The sequence below is a fragment of the Meriones unguiculatus genome, chromosome 6 (genome assembly GCF_030254825.1).
Source record: "Meriones unguiculatus strain TT.TT164.6M chromosome 6, Bangor_MerUng_6.1, whole genome shotgun sequence".
NCBI classification, from domain to species: Eukaryota; Metazoa; Chordata; class Mammalia; order Rodentia; family Muridae; genus Meriones; species Meriones unguiculatus.
In genome coordinates this window covers 89238625-89262028 of record NC_083354.1, presented here as the reverse complement: position 1 = coordinate 89262028, position 23404 = coordinate 89238625, and the positions used below count along the sequence as shown (strand labels likewise).

Here is a 23404-nt window from a genome sequence, read left to right as displayed (position 1 = left end):
ACAAGTCACAGGGCAGGGCATCAGAAGTATCACTTGATCAGCCAACAAAGCTTCAACTCCTGTTCAAGCAGTTGTGCATCTCACTGAAGCATGGAAAACCTTATACATAGGACCTTTATTATTTTTTTTTACAGCTTATTCACTTTGTATACCAGCTGTAGCCCCCTCTCTTGTTCCCTCCCAAGCCCACCCTCCCTCCCTCATCTCCTTCCATGCCCCTCCCTCAGTCCACTGATAGGGAAGGTCCTCCTCCCCTTCCATCTGACTCTAGCTTATCAGATCTTCAGAACTGGATGCATTATCCTCCTCTGTGTCCAGGCAAGGCTGCTCCCCCCTCAGGGGGGAGGCGATCAAAGAGCCAGCCACTGAGTTCATGTCAGAGACAGTCCCTGTTCTCCTTACTAGGGAACCAACTTGGATACTGAGCTGCCATGGGCTACATCTGTGCAGGGGTTCTAGGTTATCTCCATGAATGGTCCTTGGTTGGAGTATCAGTCTCAGAAAAGACCCTTGTGCCCAGAATTTTTGGTTCTGTTGCTCTCCTTGTGGAGCTTCTGTCTTGTCTTCTCCAGGTCTTTTGATCTCCCCTCTTCTTTCCTAAGATTCCCTTCACTCTGCCCAAAGTTTGGCTATGAGTCTCAGCTTCTGCTTTGATACCCTGCTGGATAGAGTCTTTAAAAGGCCCTCTGTGGTACATAGGACTTAAAAAAAAAAAGAAAGAAAAAATAAAAGAAAAAAGAAAGAAAGAAAGAAAGAAAGAGAGAGAGAGAGAGAGAGAGAGAGAGAGAGAAAGAAGGAGAGAGAGAAAAAGAGAAAGAGAGACAGAAAAGAAAAAATCCTGGCCAGGCACAGTGGCACATGCCTGTAATCCCAGCACTTGGGAGGCAGAAGCAGGCAGATCTCTGTGAATTTGACTCCAACCTGATCTGTAGAAAGTGAGCCCAGAACATCCAAGGCTACACAGAAAAACCTTATCTTGAAAAACCAAAAATTAAAGAAAAAAACAAACAAACAAACAAAGAGAAAATCTTGTTAAATTTTATTGTCTTGACATTCTTAATAACCACTTTTAAAATGTTTGTCCTTCCTCAATTTTCTTATTTTGGAAACAAAGAATCTTATATGAGACTACATTTCATGACAGAATAATCAGAATCACTCTTCTTTCTGTTGCTTTAATGGTGCCCTTTCATTCACTTGTCTCTTCACCTCTATCTCCAAAAGGAATGAAACCATTTGGACAGCTCATTGGTTCTAAGTCAATAGGTATTTCTGAAGCATCTAGCTGATCAAATATTACATTAGGTGTCATGAGCACTAAAGAAAAAACAATTTTAAAGTGTGTATCTGCTCTAAAGCAAATAAGCAAAACAAACTCTCAACTTAGCAATAAGGAAAAGCGTTTGTTTGTCAAGCTGCATGTTTAAAGCTGCCACACACATTGAACAAGGTGAGAATGTTGATGTTAAAAAGCAGAAACTATTGTTATGTAGCAATGTTTTCCAGATTGTGCTTTATAGCCTATGAAGTGTATCCCTCATGACATTATTCCAGTAAGTAAAAATCAAAATACATTATCACATCTTTCGTCCAATCTGTGATTAACCACAAACATTTTCATATCAAAACAACCTGCCTGTGCATCTGAGGAGCACAACTGAGCACAGAATTGAGAGAAAAGTCTCTCTCTCTCACGCTCACTCTCCTTCTCTCAATCTTTTTCTTGTAGCAAAGTGCCTGTTCAAGGAAGCCTTTCATTTTTTTTATAATTTAAACTTTTTGTATGCATAAAAGAGAGAAATGGAGACAGCGGGATCTTGTTGTAAAGACACATATTTAACTTTGTACTTTGTGTTTTCCAAGTTTATTTTTGACCGTGGAAATTATTTTAAATCTTACCTATTGACATAAACTGAGGTTCGAGAGCATCTTGTTAAAAAATGTAAGAGGATGTTAACTTTGAAGGATCTACCTGAGAAAGGGCTGTTCATTTTGTATTTTACTATTATAGCAAATGCCACATGGAAAAAGCGTATATGGCTTTAGACTGTTTTGTTGTTTTGTTTTACATGCTTGTTTGTTTCAAGGTTTTTTTCTTTTTTACTTAATTAATCTATTTTTATTGATTACAGTTTATTCACTTTGTATCCCAACTATAGCCCCTCCCTCATGCCCTACCCTCCCGCCCTCATCTCCTCCCATGCCCCTCCCTCAGTCTACTGATAGAGGAAGTCCTCCTCCCCTTCCATCTAACCCTAGCCTGTCAGGTCTCATCAGGACTGGCTGCATTGTCTTCTTCTGTGGCCTGGTAATGCTGCTCCTCCATTAGGGGGAGGTGATCAAAGAACCAGCCACTGAGTTCATGTTAGAGGCAGTTCCTGTTCCCATTACTAGGGAACCCAATTGGACACTGAGCTGCCATGGGCTACATCTGTGCAGGGGTTCTAGATTATCTCTATGCATGGTCCTTGTTTGGAGTATCAGTCTCAGAAAAGACCCTTTGCTCAGATTTTGGTTCTGTTGCTCTCTTTCTGGAGCTCCTGTCCCCTCCAGGTCTTTCTGTCTGCTCCTTCTTTCATAAGATTCCCAAAGTTTGGCTATGAGTCTCAGCATCTGCTTTGATACTTGCTGGGTAGAGTCTTTCAGAGGCCCTCTGTAGAAGGCTCCTGTCCAGTTCCTTGTTTTCTCCCACTTCCAATGTCCATCCTGTTTGCCCCTCTGAGTGAAGTATTTTTTTGTTTTGTTTTGTTTTTCTTGTTGTTGTGTGTTTGTTTGGTTTTGAGGACAGTGGGTAACATAGATCAGTCTGGCCTTGAACTCAATGTATAGCTGAGAGTGACCTTGAACTACTTCTTGTGCCACTTGAGTGTTGAGATTACAGCTCTGAACTGCCGTCAAGCTTCTGTCTTAGGCTGTCATTTCATATCTAGGCCTTTTTTGTATGCTTAATCAAGAGGGCCAGACATATCTCCCCAGTGTTAACCCTGCCTCTTCCAATTATCTCTGAGGAAGGCTATCCCTGTGACTGTTTATCAGCCCTCTGTGATTCCTGAGTCCATTATTATTGCATTCATCTACTCTTGCTGCTAACACATGCTCTTGCCTTTCTCCTCTAAAGAATGTCCACACTGAACCCACTTGTTTCCTTCAGCTATTAGTCGTCTTTGCTTACTTTTCCCCGCAACTTAGCAAAAATACCTGGACTATTCCCATGTGGATTTTTTATCATAATTCCCTACTTACATTTTACTCTTAAATTTCTGTACGTTCTAATACAGGTTGACAACTTCAGGTTAAGTAGCAATCCCCAGTCATTTATTCCTATGTTCAACTCCCCAAAGAGTTTAGATTCCTTTTATTAACCACCCAACTTATGCTCAAGAATCAAGACCATTTTATTCCTTTCCGTAGTATTTTCTAATTCGCTTTCTATTCTTTATCTGGCTAGATGCCCTTTTGTCCATGAGGTTTTTCATTAGAAAGTGTGGATATGAGTGCTTCTTTTTCCTCTTGCCCCCCCCCCCCACCGCAAGACCTGTCTCCACTGCTTGGCTCATTTTCTATCTTTAATTTGTATATTTACTTACTAAATGTGCAGTTTCATATATATCTTGCTTACATTTGTTTCATCTGTCCTAAATTAGAAGCTAGTCTTGATCTTAAATCATCTATATTGGCTCTCCCCAGCACTCAGCACAGCAGTGTGTGTGTGTGTGTGTGTGTGTGTGCGTGTGTGTATTATTATTTGACTAGTGGCAAAAATAAACAAATGGTCGCCTTTCCGTGAAGACCCACAATAGTCTTTATCCCATCTAGTTTCTAAGGAAATATACATCCAGCATCATCCATCAATTAACACTAAAAGTCACCCCAAGATCTGAGTTTCTCCAGCCTTCCCTTCTCATTTCTCACACTCTGTGCATCACTCTTTCTCTGCTTTTTTGTTACTTCTTTGCTATCTCAGTTTCCCAGTTGCTTCTGTGCACCGTTACAGTCATCTATTAGGAATGTATGCAGGTCAACTGAGAGCAAAACGAAATGGCAGGAAGGGATAACGGAACATGAGAAGCTATTACAGAGTCCATGCACTTCATCACGCCAGCCCTTGGGAATTTCAGTGCGCGTATGAAGCTAAGACATGCACACAGCACAGCTGAGAAGAGTGTGGTGCAGACACGTTTGCCCCCGAGTTCTCAGGAGGGGAAGGTCAATAGTAGTGTGACAAACCATGATGACAAGTAAGTGAGAGATGTTTTGCAAGAAAGGTAGAGTTGAATCTTACAGAGTAAACGGAGGGACAAAGGGGAAAGGAGGAGAGACAGAGAGATATAGAAACAGAGAGTGGCTGTATGTATGGTATTAATTCTGAGGAGGACTGAAGATGACATTAATAAAGAAAGCCAGACTATGACTACTGATAGTCAGGATAGAAAAAGTTGATTTTATTTATTTATTTTAAATTTTTTTCCTTTTGTTCTTTCAAGACAGTGTTTCTCTGTATAACCTTGGCTGTCCTGGAACTCACTCTGTAGACCAGGCTAGTGTTGAATCCATAGAGATCCACCTGTCTCTGCCACAGAGTGCTGGAATAAAGGGAGTACCTTTATTCCACTGCCACTGACTGGTTAACTTTTTTTTTAAAGGAACCTGGTATTTCAATGAGTGACATTTATTATTGTTTTAGCGATGGAGAACAATTGGAGGTATTGATGGGGAATTGATATGGTGGCTGCATTGTTTCAGTTAACATCCCAGTGGTACTATACAGCAGAACATGAGAGTGGGCAAGCTGAGAACAATCATTGTTTTGATTGAGGGTAAAGGCCATGATGTCTGGCCTGGGCTTAGGTAGGAATGAAGGAGTACAGACAACGAACCAGGTCTAGTTCCCAAGGATAGACTGTTGGGGGTGGGGCCACATGGTATTGATTATTATAGAAGCACTTCCAGCAAAAAGCAAGGAAGGAGGGAAAGCAAAACAGAAGAGTGAAGTCCAGACCTCAGCCTCATCAGAAAGGGACATACATCTTGAGTCCACGCACCAGTCAGCTGTTCTCTGCCAAAGAGAGGGTAATGGGCTAGGAGAAAAAAGTTCCTGTGGGTTCTTGCTCTTTAAACTTTCAAAGCAAAATGGTTTACGACCTTAAAGACAGCTTCAAACAGCCTCAGGTAGGGCAGTTAGAAGTCAGGCACACAGAAAAGGCAAGGAAACTTGCTACTCTAAGTTCATTTGTATTTAAACATTTACAAAGAATAAACTTTCAGAAGTGATACATGTTAGAAGATAAATGATAGATGTTAAGTATATGATTATTATAGATATATGGATAGATGATAGGTAAATAGATAGATGATAGATATAGATAGATGACTGATGGATGATAGATGAATGATAGATAGATAGACAGACAGACAGACAGACAGATAGATAGATAGATAAGAGTGAAATATAAAGCACTTATCTCTGACGCGTCAAGGGTATTAACTTTCTATTGCTGTGATAAAACACCCCATCCAAGGCAACTTATAGAAGGAAGTATTTCTTTGGCTTGAGATTCCAGGGGACTAAGAGCCCAAATATGACAGCAAGCAACAACTTGCAACTGGAGCAGAAACGGAACCACAAGTGTGAAGCAGAGAGAATGAACCAGAAATGCTGTGCGACTTTCACTCTCAAAGCCCACCCCAGTGACACATTTCTTCCAGCAAGACCACAACCCCTAAATTCTCCCCAAAGAGTCCCTCCAACTTGGGACTAAGTATTCAAACATCTTAGCCCATGGGAGACATTCTCATTCAGAGCACCACACCAAGATTTTGAGTTTTGAGTTTTTAATGTGAGGGTAATTCGTTCAGATAATCCAACATTCACAGCAGGTTTTTCTGAGGCATGTAAGCTGTGTTGTAAAAGTAAAGCACTAACCCTTACTGGAATCCAGCAGCTTTGAATGGTTGGCATGATTTCTGTCCCTTTCATGTGAGCTCTTTGTTAAGCACAGTTGAGATAAATACTTTATTCTGGGAGAGTTGACAACTCTTGACAAAAATCTGACTGAAATCAATAAATGGGAACAAAGTACATCCATTCATAGCAAGTTGTAGGACTGTTGGGTGGGGCTGAAATATGAGGACCCATTGGGGAGTCATAGACACAACTTTAGAGGGACACCAACACACAAGCCAAGGCTCTTATGTGTAGAAACATCCAGCACTGCAGAACCACACATGGAGAAGATAATTGGCCATTAACTAGAGTGGGAAGTTAGCCAGGTGACATAGGGAAGGTGAAAGGAAGTTAGATGAGTTAGATCTTTTGCAAGTAAATGATTACAGTAGTTGTACCATGGGATCTAGCTTTACTATATTAGAATGCTAAAGATATTGGCAGTTGTGAGGTCTTGATGTGGTGAAATGACTGATAACTTGGCTGGAATAGACAAATGAGCTGGCGTGGATGGCCAGAGGGGAGAACATTTGGAACTGAAACAGAAGCTATTGGTCTTGCAGATGATAGGCTCAAAGGTAGGTCCCTGAGAAGAAGTGTCATTCATGAGGGAGTCTCAAAGTTTAGGAAACCGAAGGTGTGAAAGGAAAGGATACACAGCACCATTTAAGAATGACAAGAGTGAGAGTGAAATTTTTCATATTCTCAAACTCCTGTTTCATTAACTAAAAATGTGAAAATTAAAGTGAAACAAACTCACTGAGATGTCTTAAATTCATGAGCAATTGGCTTCTATGGAAGTGCTTAGGAAACTTGGTACTTAGGATTAGGCGTAATGAGTATCTTAGTAGAAAACACATTTTATTTTCATTGCATGTTTATAATGGCAAAAGCACAAAATATTTATGGTTTCCTCTTCGTGAGGAATATCTGTATATTGACAGTACAATAGCTGTACTGTCATTAGATAAAATAATTTTAAACCTAAAAATGGGTAATAAAAACATCTATCACATTTAACTGTAAGTCAAGGAAATAACCTGAATTGGAGCCATGGGTTTGGCCTCATCATTTTTAATATTTCATTCCATATGGAATAAACTGTCAATTAAATAACCCATGATCTTTGGATATATAGTAAAGGAATTGGATGAAAATGCATTCATGGACAAACCAGGTTATCCTAGACTAGAATAAGCAGAATTCACGTTCATTCAGCTTATAATATACACCTCATCTCATGATTACATAGATTCCCCAATTCTTTTTTTTAACCTCATAATTGACAAAACTATAAGGGAGAATTAATATATTCTATTTCTTTTCAAAATATTCTGTTTATTTGTTTGCCTATTTACACTGGTGCAGCTCGGTGCCTCCATTCAATTCTAAAAGCTACCAGCACATGGTACCTAAAGAATGGGGGAATTCTAGGAGGGAAATGGCTTTGACATTCTGAGATATTTCATCTGCTTCACTGTGGAGCATGCGTTTGATTTTTGTTGTAGCCTTTGCTTTTCCTTTCCTGGCTGTGATTGAACCCTGGGCCTGGTACATAAGGAAGAAGTCCTTCACCACTGAACTATTTCTCAGTCAGGAAATAGTTCCTAAGACTCTGTTTCCTCCTTTATTAAATGTGATAATTTGTTATAACATGAATCAGTCATACAAGAAAATAAAACAAAAGAATGTTAAAAGGTAGCAGAGTGTGTGCTCTCTGAACCAACTGGAATCATTCCATGAAAATTTTTGACTACAGAGAAAGCAACAGGAGTTGTATTGTTTTTCTTTGGACTGTTCTTATTCACAGATTGGCCATGATTGTTGCTCCCAGGGTAGAAGGCTTTATGTGGTGATCAATTCTGATGCTTAACTGAAAAGGCAAAAAGATATTCTACTGGTCCTACGTGTTTAAACCCAAGAAAAACGAGCAGGGAATTTTAGCAAATGCATGACTCAACAGTGGCTTGGTGTTTCAGGTTGGAATTGTACAGTATGGAGAAAATGTAACCCATGAGTTCAACCTCAATGACTATTCATCGACAGAAGCAGTTCTTGCTGTGGCCAACAAAATAGGCCGGAGACGTGGTCTGCAGACGATGACAGCCCTTGGAATAGACACAGCCAGGTATGGGTTAAAACTCGCATTGCTTAGACTTCTGGCATTCCCAGAAGACAGTCCCACAGCAGACTTCCGGCTCTCAAAATCTCTCTGTCTCCGATTCTGTAACGACTCCTGAGCCTTAGGTGCAGAGTTGTTTTGTAGATGTTACACACACGTGTGTGTGCATGTAACAACAATTAACAAAAAAGAGCTCATGCCCATCCATGAGAGTAAGGAAGGGTTATATGGGAGGATATATGGGAGGAGGGAGGGAAGGGAAAGAAGAAATGAAACTACCTTAAAATCTCGAAAATAAGTGAAAAACAATCTGTAAAAGTAAAATAAGAGTAATAGTAAAATAAGAAGTAAAAGTAAAAAGCAATACAAAAAGCGACGCAGTGCATCAGCTAGGTATTTTTGCCTTTTGGAATGTGACTTATTCTTTATAAGCTATTGACATTTTTTGAGACAGTGTGTTTTTCCTTGTGTATAACTCATCTAGTAGGAGAGTCTGGCTGACCAGGGAGAAGGGATCTTTCCTCTGCTCCTTAGCACTGGGATTACAAATTTATGCCACCACACAGCCCAGCTCTCCTTTTAAAATGGGTTCTAGAGAGTGAGGTTGATCCTCTGTGTATAAGCACTTTGGTGACTTCTCTCTTCCCCTGGCTCCCATATAAATTTTGTTTTGCTTTTGAGATAGGGTTTCTTTGTGTAGTCATGGCTGTCCTGGAACTTACTCTGTAAACCAGGCTGGCCTCAAACTCAGAGATCTGCCTGTCTTTGCCTCCCAAATGTTGGAATTAAAGGCATGTGACACTACTGCCTGGGTCATATAAGGATTTTTAAGAAGCCAAATTAAATATTGCCTTCTTTAAAAATATTTTTTAAAGGAAATGTTTCCATCATCTGTGGTGCTTTGCTCACTTCCTTCCTTTACTAAATTTTCTCAGCCTTTCATTTTATTGCTCTATGGTTAAATTTGTTCTATGAGAACCTACAGACTCTTTTTTTTTTAACAAGTGCAGAACATTGTATTTCCTGTATTCTCCAGGCTTATTCAGTTCTTAACTCCAGCTCTTCCTTCTGTCCTTATTATCAAACCCAGCACACTTCTAAGCAAACCCTAACTCACAAGAAGGGCTTTGATTCATGTTAACAATCTTTCTGTTAAGTAGCTTCATCCTCTGGACTCTTAGCTAATTTTGGAAATGTAATTTACAATGGTCACACTCCATCTGCCTGTGAGAGTTGATACCAGAAGGAAGGTAATGATAATCATTAATGCCAGAAAAGCACATGGTTTGAATCTTATGGGAACACACACACACACACACTCCACAAACAGGTGGAGCAATTGTGCATTTTTCTGCTTAGAGGATTGCAGATTTGCACACACAGGAATCACATATGTGTAGGTACTCTGAAAGTGCTCTTAATAATGAACTGTATGTGAACACACATTCAAAGTAAGTAAGAGCATGCTTTGAAAGCTCTGCTCTGAGTCTCCTCAGAGACTCATACTCCAACCAAGAACCATGCATGAAGATAACCTAGAACCCCTGCGTAGCCCATGGCTACATGTAGCCCAGTGTCCAAGTGGGTTACATAGTAATGGAAAGAGGGACTGCCTCTGACATAATCTGATTGGCCTGCTCTTTGATCACCTCCCCCTGAGGGAGGAGCAGCCTTACCAGGCCATAGTAGAGGACAATGCAGCCACTCCTGATGAGATCTGATAGACTAAGATCAGAAGGAAGAAGAGGAGGACCTCCCCTATCAGTGGACTTGGGGAGGGGCATGCATGAAGAAGGCAGAGGGAATGTGGGACTGGGAGGGGAGGAGGGTGGGGCTTATGGGGGATACAAAGTGAATAAAGTGTAATTAATAAAAAGAAAAAGTAAAAAAAAAATTTAGAAGATAGCTAAATTTTAAAAAAAAAAAAAGATAGCTCTGAGCCTGTAAAGAGTTGCACATTTTCCAAAGAATGAATATTTATCTTGGTAACTAATGGAAGAATCTTTGTAGCTGCTCCCACTCCTATAGAAATGCCACTTGAAATACCATGGCCTTGTATGGAATTTGCCCAAGTTATTCACATAATCTATCTGAGTTTGGGGTTGTGTGAAGAGTCTATAATGATACTGTAGCATTGTTTGTCTCACACATTAATTTTTCACATGTAAGCTCAGTTTTGATTGTGTTTTATTCCTCTTAGGAGGAGCCAGTTATAAAAAAAATATTTTGAATGTTTTGGAGTCTGTTTATCTCCATTTTCAGTGAATTCATTCACTTCAGTTCATAATCGTTTTGGATGTTCCCTTCTTTTTCATTCCTGTAACTAGGCTTGCATTTAATTACTCATAAATCCTGAGTTCTCCTGTCCCAAAGTAAGTGGCCTTCCTGGGATACTTAAAAATTTAAAGGCCCATGGAGGATGATGCTTCATTTTAAGAAAGGACATTAGATGCTGGTGTTTCAGACAAGCTAACTCCTTAAGGGACATACTTGAGCTGAAAAGGGTGGACTCTACATTCTGTCCCTGGCTGTTCTTCTGTTATATAACGTCAGCTCCAATTTCAGAGGAACCAGAATCTCTCTAAGAAAGAACGTCTAATCATTTCCTTCAGCTGATATTCATTAACTTCAGCTAGGACCTTGATCTTTCAGAGATTTAGAAAGTCTGGGTTATCCACTAAGGAATTAGAATTGCAAAATTGCAATTCTCATATGATATTCCTGTTCAAACTTCTTTTAAAACTTAGCCTTTTCCGGGCAGCAGTGGTGCAGGCTTTTAATCCCAGCACCCTGAAGGTGGGGCAGGTGGGTCTCTATGAGTTCCAGGATAGCCAGGTCTACATAGAGAAATCCTGTCTCACACACACACACACACACACACACACACACACACACAAAAAAAAAAAAAAAAAAAACAGAAAAACAAACAGCCTTTGGCATCTGTCCCCACCTTTGTTTAAGCATTTTTTTAAAAATCAGAAAATGTATTTGTGTTGCAGGCACATGCTAAAGAAAAGTTATTCATATAGATCTTAAATATGGGGAACATTGCAACTGGGTATTTGCATTTCAGTGACATTTGGTACAGATTTTAATACAAGGACAAGTAGAGATTTAATGAAGGACAGAGTGGGTTGGTCGTTTGATGAGAACTTACTTAGAGAGTAAGTGGGTGATTATGGTAGGCTGACGTGACCTGGTTCTTGCTTAAGGTAAGTGAATAATAGAAAACCGTTCCTCCTTCTTTCGTCACGCAATCCAGGTTTCGCTTCTGACAGTGGACCTGAGGACTGTTCCCACACTGACACCAGTCACACGTTCTTGTCCAGGGTTTTGTATGGGCGCCTATGGCAAGTGGTAAAATGGCTAGTCCTGTGGAACTGTTGCAGAGGAGATCGTGGTATCTCCCACTTCTGACAGCAGAGTCCTTCTGTGGACATCTCAGAATGGGGCGGGGAGCAACAGGCTATGCAGAGTTGCTGTATTTTGGTTGGGTTTTTCATCTTGCCTTCCTTTGGGAGAGTTTGATCAGCCTGGTTTTGATCTGTGTTCCCTTCAGGAAAGAAGCATTCACTGAAGCTCGGGGTGCCAGGAGGGGAGTTAAGAAAGTCATGGTTATTGTGACTGATGGAGAATCACATGACAACTACCGGCTGAAACAGGTCATCCAGGACTGTGAGGATGAAAACATCCAGCGATTTTCCATAGCCGTAAGTACTATGCTGGCAAGGGTTTGTAAATTCATGAGACAGACATCATCTACTAGGCAACAAACGGCAAAAACTTCTTAGTAATGCTTCCTGAAACTTGGCACGCCCAGCATCATCAGACATCTCTTCTGATCACCCACTAACCAGCCAATCGCAGTCTTCCTGTTGCTCTTTCTTTTTACTTATGCTGTCCCAGGTTTTCACATTTCCCAGGTGTGAGAAAGAGGAGGAAGCGGAAGTCTGGGTACCGGAAAGGGCAGCAGACACTGTGTGTCAGGGCCTGAGACACCTTAGTACAGATTCTTTGCTCCGTATTGTCTCTGGGAACAAAGAAGCATGTTCTCAATACTCTGAGCTTCAGTCTCTTCCCCTATCAGAGGATTACGGTATTTCTGTCGGTCTGTCTATATGTCTCTCTCACCACATGAAGAAGCACTGAAAGCAGTGGCTAGTGAGGCACACGATAAACATTGTCCTGCTCTCTGATCTCTTCAAGGAGCTCCCAACCATGAGCTAATAAGAGCCTAGTGTGAAGGAGATAAAAGGCATCTGGGTTTCCTCCTTGCTCCGAAACAGTCAGAGAATTCCCCACGGCCTATGTCTGGCCCTTCCTTTCAGCCACCACTTCCTAGCCCTGCCTGTGCCTTCAGTCTAGGGGCAGGCTTCCCTTTCATCTGAAATCGATTGTTCTTTCATTCACTAAAGTTGACTTAAAGAATTGCTTTTTTTTTTTTTCAAGCCAGGAGAAAAGATTCTGAACCCTAAGAGCTCTTTACAAACAATAATCGTATCTTAACTGTGTTTTCAGCATCCAATCAGTGCATTTACCTCCTTCTTTCAAAGACATGAATGATGTGAAAAGTGCAAGGTAGAGTTCATACACAGAAAAAGTTCCAGGACGTGATTCACAGCTACCCAGGGGCAAGGCACTCATTTTATAAATGATTTGGTCATAAAGTGATAATATCCTCCTGCAGCATTTTCTTCTTTTATTTGAGTATAAGATATAAATAAAAACAAGCATCCAATTGCTGCTATAATTCTCCTTATTGCTAAAAAAAAATCCACTTGCCAATTTTTACCAAATTTCTTTATTACTAACCCTTCTGCTGCTACAGTGTAACTATTTTGACTTTGTGATTGAGGACAGTTTCAGATGGTCTAGCTTTCACTCAAGAAAATGTCCAAATAATGAGCGACATTTACTCTGTGGCTGGTGTCTTTCTTCCGTGTATAGAGCTAGGGCTTGCTCACTGGTTCCAGACACCTGAGTAGCAGAGATGATCTCATTTTCTCTGCTTCCCCCAGAGGAATAGTTGGCATTCTAGGTATCGATGGATGCAGGCCATGAGCAGTATGAGCCTCCATCAGAATTAACAGGATTGGTGCTGAGGATGTAGTTCAGCTGTTGATTTGCTCACCTCCCTCATGGGAGCAGACACACACACACACACAAACACACACTCAACCTGCAATGTCAGCACACAACTCTTATTGTATCCTGGGTTTTGTATTACTTCCAGCAACACAGTCAGTTTTTCCTTGTCTTAAATTGCCTTGCTTGTTTGGAATCTGATAGCCACACATTACCTCTAACCTTGTCAAAAGGAGGTTTCAAAATTCCATTCATCTTCATGGAGCACCATATATTCACGTGTCTTTCACTTAATCAGTGATTGCCGAACTGCTCTTGAAAGCTGTATAGACAAAAAAAAAAAAAAAAAAAAAAAAAAAAAAAAAAAAAAAGGACATTTCCTTTAACAACAAATATTCGATATTTTTCCTATTTTGTGTCTCTTTTCCCTACTGCATCATGTTTATTTCTAAAGATCCTGGGGCCAAAACTAGAAAACAAGACACTAGTGTCACTTCCTCTCATTTGTGCATTTAGTAGAAAGACTTCCGGAATCTCACAGGGTCCACTCATGCTGCATGCTGTCACACAAATAGAAACTGTGCCTCAGTTATTGCCCTAGCTAGTCCTCTATCTCAGCTGCTGTCTGGAATATTCCTCTATCTAAGCTACTGTCTAGACTATCTTTTCTGTCTCAGTTGTTGTCTGAAGTATGCTTCTATCTCAGTTATTGTCTGGACTATTCTTTTTCTTGTATTTTTTTTTAGTAATTTTATATTTTTTATTATTTAAAACATTTTTAAATTCTTATTTATTATTTATTACAGTTTATTCACTTTGTATCCCAACTGTGGCCCCACCCTTGTCTCCTCCCAATCCTCCCCCTTCCTTCTTCTCCCTCTTGCCCCTCCCCTAGTCCACTGGCCAGGGCTATTGCTGGCATGAACTCAGTGATAGGCTCTCTGATTACCTCCCCCTAGGGGGAGGGTGATTGCAGCCTTGCCAGGCCACAGAGGAAGACAGTGCAGCCAGTCCTGATGAGACCTGATAATCTAGGGTCAGAGGAAAGGGGAGGAGGACCTCCCTTATCAATGGACTGGACTAGTCTCTTGTCTTTTTTTGTTTGGACTATTCTGTCTCAGGAATTATCTGAACTATTTCTTTTCTGTCTCAGTGAGTCTCTTCGCCATTCTTCTGTCTCAGTTGTTGTCTGGACTATTATTTTCGTCTCAGTTGTTGTCTGGACTATTATTTTTGTCTCAGGCATTATCTGGACTACCCCTTCTCCTCCGTCTTTTACCCACTATTTGATTCTGAACAACACAGAAATGTGTTTTGACAGGAAACAGCTCCCCCAGAGGATTAAATATTGGTAATATAAGTTCCCTGTTTAAAAATCTCAAACACTTCCTGTACAATTTTCATATTTGGAGGCCATGAGTTGGCTTTAGTCCTCTCTTCATGTCAGTGCAGAGTGTTAGACTGGCCCACCAGGACTACTTAGATAGTCACAGTCTGGTTTTAGGCGATCCTGGCTGACAGGTGTGGTCACTTGTTCCACTCTAATGTAAATGAGACATCGGCGAGGCTCTTGGCATTCCGTTCATGTTCTCACATAGATGGCGTGAGGCTGCACGTTCATGCGCTGCATACTTTACCTTGACATACCTGCCTCAAGGGGACTTTCAGTTCCCAATACTTTTATTTTTTCAGGTAGATATTAGCAGAGTTCAAATGCTTAGGTTCCACAGATTTGAGCTGTATAAAGCAGGGAAAAAAAAAGTACATTATTTTAACTTCTTGTTTGTTTTCATAGAAAACATTTCTACAAGCTACCAGACCCTTGGGTGACACATGACAATCGGTTTCTGTCATTGTTTTCATCCATGATTTAAGATGATTCAAGCTTTTATGGGAGTTGTAGCAACTCCTGCACCTAAATGTATATATGTATACACACATTCTACAACATTGTACTCAGCTACGTTAATCCCCTCTTTGAATATGTCCTGTGTGTGCTTTTCCTATTTAGCTAAATCCAGTTATCTCCCTCCTGTCACACGTACCACCAGATGTCTGATAACATTCACTTCACAATTAATAACTGTAACCATGCATGCTCTAAAACTCAGCCATTAAGTTTGTTTTATGTATATTTTGAATTACTTCAATTTTATGATGAAACGGGAAGTTGATGTGTGGATCCAATAGAATATGCTTGGAAAGAATCAAAGAGAAGCAATGACAGTTTATTATCCAGACATCACAAAATCTACAGAATACATTAGGTAAATCAGAGGAATCTGCATGATTCAGACCCTAAGGCACATACAAGTGACCTTGCTATCAGCTCGAGGCTTCCTTAAGCCTTGGACAGTCCTTTCCAGACATCCAAGTGTCATTCATTATGAGTACACCTAACCGGGGAATGGACCAGCATGGACTGGGTTGCTGGGGCCTTAAAGGTGAAGGGGAGGGGATTGGCTTGAAGTCCCCTGATGTTGAAATGTGACATTTCCTCTTTGCTGGTCACTGAAGTCCCCCAGGGAAGGGGGGTAGGCATGTTAGGCAAAGCCTCCATGCGCCTGCTGACTGGAGCAGATACAGCTCTAATTCTCACATTCACACTCAGTGTGCATCAGTGATTCAGCTGTCGCTTTCAACCACCACTCATCGAGTAAAACAAATAGGTCTGCCACAGGTCCTAAGAAGAACTAAGAATAGTAACTTGAGGGGTTTTTACTCTTTTTTTTTTTTGTAAGTATGTATGTATACAACTTATCAAAATAGCATTTTGTAACCTGCCATTTCAAACGTCACTTTAAAACCACATGTATTTGCCTGGATAACCATCAACCCAAATTCCATACTCATAAGCTCTTGGTCTTTTCCTTTAATAATCTGGTGGCATCAGTGTACCTGTACCTGAAAAATTAAACTTGATAATGGTTTACTGTTTTTAACTTATATAATGTAAAGGCTGCTGTGTTCTTTAGTAGCTAGAACTTTTACAACAGGTATGCTTGTACTGTCTGTTCATTCAGTTCAGTTCTTTTTAAAAGTTGGGCTAACATTGGCATACAGTGAAAAACACGTCAGTGCAGAGAATGATTACCAAGTGCACATAGAAAACGCACCTATTAATATCCTTGTCTGTCACTTCCAGACAGTTCCCTGTGCTTTTTGTCTTCTAATAAAACCTATTGCAACCACTTCTACAACTAATTCTGGATCCCATGTAAATGATCGCATACTGTGTCTTCTTCTGTGTTCTGCTTTTCATGAGAGATTACCCATGTTTTTTTTTTATGTTGGTGCTCTTTATATTTATTATCCTATCCATTTTATGAATACACCATCACGTATGCACCATTATTTGCATGTATTTAAGTTGTTCTCGATTTGTGATAGCATAATAAAGGAGGCATAAATATTTAAAACTGAGAGCTAATAATATTAACATGTTACTCATAATAAAATAAAAAATAAACATGTTTTATTATAAGAGTGACATTTTCATTATAAAAGAAAACGTTTTTAAATATATGCAGGCAAATAAAAAATGAAAATATACGGTCTTATAAATAGAAATAAAAAATAACATACTGTGGTACTAATCTGTTTGAATCTCTTTCATAATACCCACATTGCTATGCAATTTTAAGTATAAAAAATTAGGTCATTTCTTTGTATTGGGGATATTTGGTTTAAAATGTAAGTATTACTATGAACATAGATATTTTTACATAGAGAAAATTATACATACCTTAAAGAAGAAACATGATTAGTGTGACTTCTTGAAAATTTAAAGCCTCTCATAGAAAAATAAAATAAACATAAAGGACTTCATGTCGAAACACATACAGAATGTACACAAGTTTGTAAGAAAAATGCATGTGTGTACACAGGCATACACGCACATTTGTCCAACATATATATATATACATACATACATATGAATACATACATATACATACATATATATGTACATATGTATGTATATGTATGTATTCAAACATTGAAAACATCTCCAGAAGATGGCCATGTCAGAAGCTACAGTCATACCACAAACATAAAGAAACTGGGTTGTAACATTGCAGAAAACATTGTTATTTCAAAACATTAGGGTTAATACAGACACGGACGTGCAGAAAAAGAAAGATCTTTATTTTGCTACCTCAATGATGGTTTTAAAAATCAGTGTATAGGGATGAGGAGCTGCTTAGTGGTTATTATCTTGTACTGCTCTTGTGGAGGACCCAAGTCTGCTGTCCAGAACCCGTGTCAGGTGGCTCATAACTGCCAGTGACTCCAGCCCCAGAAGCATTTCAGCCCTCTAGTCTCCAAGGGAACCTGCAATCGGGTGCACAAACACAGACACACAGACACATCCAAACCTGTATTCAGAAAGCTTCTTGTCCATAAATATTCCTATAAGTACCTAAAGTTGCCCTGTGATAAGATAGCATGCATGCTCTTGTTTACTGAAAATATGCTTGAGATACTTTTTTAACATATAGAAGGTAATATTTTTTCCGGATGTTTTTGTTGTGCCCTAGATCCTTGGCCACTATAACAGAGGGAACTTAAGCACTGAAAAATTTGTGGAGGAAATAAAATCAATCGCAAGTGAGCCCACTGAAAAGCACTTCTTCAATGTCTCCGATGAGCTGGCCCTGGTCACTATTGTTAAAGCGCTGGGAGAAAGGATATTTGCCTTGGAAGGTATGACTATCTCTCCTAATCCTGCCTAACCTTTCTAAACTTCAAACTTACGTAATGGGCTTGGGATATTATTTTCAGCACATTACTACCTCATTTTCACCGTGTGCCATAGCCGTCAGGGAATAATTCTCTTTTATGTGAATGGAGCTACTTCACAGAGACCTGTGTCTGCTGGAAGCTATTTGTTAGGCCGAGAGGATGGACACGAGAGCTGGTGAACTCATTGGTCAACGTAGACATACGCAAGAACCCAAATGCCCCAGAATGCTTTCTTCCTTTTCTGTAACACAGCTTTCGAGTGTGGAGTGGCTAGCTCAACTTCGGTTTCCCACAGTGCCTTTGTTTCCTTAGGCTGCAACGAGAATGTTCTGATGCAACAGTTTCTTTGTTCATTTCCTCTGTAATTTGCTCTTTGCCTATTTTAAAAGATTCTCATGGAGTTTTGCCTCCAGTCCTTTGCCTGCAAAACCTCATTTGCTACGGTTGTCTAATTCCTTTGACTTTTTCAGTGGCAACTGGCTCTTGAGGTTACTGAGCACTGCTAGTCCCTTCAATGGGGGTTTCAGAACAACAAACAACTTTGGAACTAATATCTTCTGTCTAGTAAAATCTTTTTCCACATCTTTGAAGGCTGGAGACTCAGAAGTCACATCCCAGATTCCCCACTTGGAGAAACCACTTGCCCTCCGGGGGCATCCCCGTCCAATTGACTGCCTTCAAGAGGGCACTATAAGAGCGTCACTTCTGTAGTTGTTAAAAGCTCTCGCTCAGACTCCATAACAGACCTGTGAATAACAAATGAAAGACAATGTGGGGAAACAGACACCACTTTATAAAGGGTAGACAATTTTGAGTGAGTATACAAATTTTCGTGAACAAGAAAAATGTGTGTGTGTTTGTGTGTGTGTGTGTTTACATCTGTGGTGTGTGGTGGGGACTGAGCCCAGAGACATACATATGCTAGGCAACTTCCCTAGAACTTCACTATATTTCCAGTTCGAGAAAATGATGTAGAGCCATGGTTTCAGTATTTCTTGAGTAGCCCCTGATAACAAAATTTTTTGCTTCACATTCCAGTGCACCCATATCCATGGATATAAAACTAGAGCCAGCCTCAGGATGATCCATGATAGAGCTGCTGCATATACTGTGCTACGCTCATCTCTTCCTGCTTGCAAGATCCTCTTTTAATGAAAATGATACTGGCTTTACTCACAGTCTGAGGCACTGTCAGTGCTCAGGTGGTTGGTTTATTTTGAGGACAAGGAGGACTTAGATTCCAGGCATAAGGAATTTCTCTGGCTGCTGTTTTCTCCTATGCCCACAGGGACAGAACACTTGAATCCTTCTTTCTTATTTTTTTTATTTTTAAAAATTTTTTAATTTTTTTATTAGTTACAGTTTTTTCACTTTGTATTCCAGCTGTAAACCCCTCCCTCAGCCCCTCCTAACTCCACCCTCCCTCCCTCATCTCCTTCCATGTCCCTCTCCAAGACCACTGATAGGAGAGGTCCTCTTTACCTTCCATCTGACCCTAGCCTGTCAGGTCTCATCAGGACCAGCTGCATTGTCTTTCTCTGTGGCCTGTTATGGCTGCTCCTCACTCAGGGGGAGGTGATCAAAGAGCCAGCCACTGAGTTCATGTCAGAGACAGTCCCTGTTCCCCTTACTAGGATACTGAGCTGTCATGGGCTATATCTGAGCAGGGGTTCTAGGTTATCTACATGAATGGTCCTTGGTTGAAGTATCAGTCTCAAAAAAGACACCTGTGCTCAGATTTTTTTGCTTTTATTGCTCTCCTTGTGGAGTTCCTGTCTTCTCCATGTTTTTCTGTCTCCCCTTCTTTCATAAGATTCCCTGCACTCTGCCCAAAGTTTGGCTATGAGTCTTAGCATCTGCTTTGATACACTGCTGGGTAGAGTCTTTCAGAGGCCCTCTGTGGTAGGCTCCTGTCCTGTTCCCTGTTTTCTCCCTCTTCCAATGTCCATCCCATTTGCCTTTCTGAGTGAGGATTGAGCATCTTACGCAGGGTCCTCCTTTTTGCTTAGCTTCTTTAGGTGTACAGATTTTAGTATGTTTATCCTATATTATATGTCTAATGTCCACTTGTGAGTATAGAATACTTCTAATCAGTCTAAAGTCATAGCAGTTTCTGAATGGTTCGGCTGTAATGGTTCTGAGTATATGTCACTATTACATGCCTTTGGTCTTTCAATAGCCTTTGAGATGTTATTTAGCAAATAGGCCAGGCCATGTTCATCTAGATTTAATATGGATGGTCTTCCAAATTATTGTGCACTTTTAACTTTTAATAACACAGGCCAGGATGGGAGAGGTGGCCCACACTTTTCATTCCAGCACTCAGGAGGCAGAGGCAGGTGGATCTCTGTGAGTTCAAGGCCAGCCTGCTCTACAAAGTGAATTCAGGACAGCCAGGGCTTGTTACACAGAAAAGCTCTGTCCTGAACAAATAAAAAACAAAACCAGAATCCCCACAAAAATAAAAAACAAGAACAAATTAACCCAAGACAATCCCCTGCAAAAAAACAACCAAACAAACATAAAAATCACAGGCCAAAGGAAAAAAAATCTACAAAGGTTGGGTGTTTTTGTATGTTTGTTTGTATGTTTTTGTTTGTTATTTTACTTTATTTTTGAGACATAATATAATTACAACATTTCTCTTTTTCTTTCCTCCTATAAGCCCCTCTCATATAACCCTCCCGTTATCCTTCAAATTCATGAATTCTTTTTCATTATTATTACATGCATATATGTATATACATATAGATTTCTAAATATAACCTGTTTGGTCTGTTTAATGCCACTTGCATGAGTTTTTCTTTTAATTACTATTACGTTAGTCAGTTAACCATAGTTTTGCTATTCTCTAAGTAAAAAGCAAGTAAGGTCATTTTGCCTGAAATGACATCTTTTAGGCCTGATTCTTTCTAACCTAACCAAATCACAGTTAAATCTTCTCTCTAAAATGTCCACATGCTTCAAGATACCTCTATATGTAAATAAGAAATTATTTTTAAAAAACTCTCCACAGATGAAAAGATCTTTCTGCATCTTAATGCTTCACTGTCAAAGCTAAAATTCATGTGGGTTGTCTGTTTTGTTTCTGTTTTTTTTTTGTTGTTGTTGTTTGTTAGTTTTCAAGGCAAGATCCTCCCCCCAACCCCAAGCCCACCTTGCTCCCCAGCCTCAGCTTCCTGGTGCTGGCATCACAGGGCAGTGCTTTCATTGCGCTAGTTCTCACTACTTTCATAATGAGATCAGAAAAGTCTTTTCCCCCTGTTGTGTGGAAAATTCTCCATTTCCTGTCACTATTTATTTTCCATCGTAAACAGCTGCAATTATGAAAGGCTTCTGGCTTACAAGAACAATTCCACCTCTCCACCTCGAGACTCAAGCAAGCTTGGGGATTGACTAACTAGATCAGGGAAAGGTATGAGCCACCCCACCCTCCTTTTTTTCAATCAGCTTTGGGGAAAATGCCCACACTCCTAACCAAAAACAGTGTAATGGTCAGAGTGGCCTGTCAGCGGCAGGTTCAAACTGAGGAACTTGGCATGTGCCCATGTAACAAATGGAATGTCATGTAGCTACTTTCTCTGTTCTCAGTGAAAAACACATCATCAGCAAAGGGTGGGGTTGCTCATATCTACTACTATATTTTTGTTATCATTCCTGAAAGAAAAATAAGCATAGAAGTAGCTTAAATCATTAAGTATCAAAAACACATTTTTAAATTTAACGTAAAATGCATCTTTAGTCGTTTGGAGGGCAATTTGTATAAGAGATTTAGGTAATACATTCAAATTCTTGATTAATTGCCACATTTAATCTAGCTTTATAAAAATTCAATTACAGATGCATTTTTTAAAAACTTCTCTGCCAGTAAATAAATAGTAAACATGTTTATCAAAAATTTAATGATTCTCATGCTTCAGCTGACAGACAGGCTGACTTGGCCAAAATAATGTTATTTTTAACTTATTTCTAAGACCAAATAAACCAGTAACTCCCTGGAAGCAAGTAGATCAACATTCCCTCCGCTCCCCCAGGAGACTGTGGCTTCTGGTCTGTAAATATTTTGAGAAGAGTACAGTTCTATACAATACTCTGACTTGTCAGCATTTGAGCAGTGAGCTTTACAACGGATGTTTTAAAAGTATAGACTCAGACTGGAGCTGTGTGCAAAAGTCACCTCCTGAGCCGAGTCATCCCCACATTCAGCCTCAGAACCGACATGAACCACATCCTCAGCTCTATCACACAGTGGCACCTACAGAGGATGCATGGCCTGAGGTGTATGTAGGTGAGGCTGATGAGTTGGGACTCTCTTTAAATACACGAGTGAGATTTTTTTTTTCATCCCGGTAAGGTATCAAATTTAGCTCTGAAGGGGTTCCCAGATCACACAGGCAAGACAGTTGATTCCACTGCAGTAACTCAGCTTTTCAAGACACCGTGGAGTTAGAGTCGGCCACAGTATTGAACTGACAGTCAGACTGAGTTGACTGTCATAAAATTATATGTTACTTTTAGCTTATTTTTAAGACCAAATAAACTTCCGGCAATCAAATAGACCAACATTTCCTCAGCAAGGATGGGAAGCCCATGGGTAAGAGCGGGAGAAAGGAGCCCTTTCACTAACCAGTTTTGTACTTAACCCTGCCTAGGAGCTTTGGTTGAGAAGTACATGGCTCATAGTACCCTGATATGTTTCATAGTTCGGCTTGGCAGGTCCCTATATTCCAGCAGTCCCACGACCAGCCTGTCAGTAACAGCCAAAAAGACATTGCTACTCACTTACTCTGATATCTTTCCTACATTATAGCTACAGCTGACCAGTCAGCAGCTTCGTTTGAAATGGAAATGTCTCAGACTGGCTTCAGTGCTCATTATTCACAGGTACGTTGGTCATGTGCTAGAAAGAAATATCTTTTCTGCAACCTCTTCTCTGTCAAGCAATGCCCAGGCATCAATTGCATAAGATTGTCTTGAAGTTTAGTGTGAGGGCAGCTCTGCCGGCTGTGATGGCGATACTGAATCCAAATGGGAAAATGGTGTCTCACAACCTCATTAGGAGAGATCATTACACACTCCTACATTTTACCAGTTAATAGTCATGAATAAGAGAGTCTGAGCACTGCTGAATGTACTTGAGTGTCTAATGAAATGAATACCTAAGAAATGGGTTTCAAATGTGGAATCTTTTTCTGTGTTAAGGTATATCCATTGGTTATGCCAAAATTCCTTAAAAGACTAAGAAGTAAGTTTTGGTTTGTTTTTGTTCCTTTTCTTTTTTTTTTTTTTGTTTTTGTTTTTTGTTTTTGTTTTTTTTTTGTTTTTTGTTGTTTGCTGTTTGTTTTTTTTATTATGTACCCAGAATAGCATAGGAAGGCAAGAGAAGGCATCACGGTCATTGTAAGGCATGTGGACATTTCAGTGTGGAGGTAACCTAGTATGCTTCAGCTCCCTTTTTAAAGAAAATAGGGATTGTAATATCGGGTTCTTGTAAATAAAGTTATTGTGCG

General features: G+C 40.0%; 1 protein-coding gene across 2 annotated transcripts in view; it reads left to right on the top strand.

Annotated features, from left to right (window-relative positions):
- The window catches only part of Itga1 (integrin subunit alpha 1), a 154603-nt gene that overhangs the window by 79127 nt on the left and 52072 nt on the right, over positions 1–23404 (top strand). For both annotated transcript variants that reach the window (XM_060385733.1, XM_060385734.1), the window contains 4 exons: positions 7924–8072; positions 11626–11776; positions 17690–17855; positions 22705–22778. In XM_060385733.1, the coding sequence (XP_060241716.1) occupies positions 7924–8072; positions 11626–11776; positions 17690–17855; positions 22705–22778 (540 nt within the window). The remainder of the gene's footprint in view (positions 1–7923; positions 8073–11625; positions 11777–17689; positions 17856–22704; positions 22779–23404) is intronic.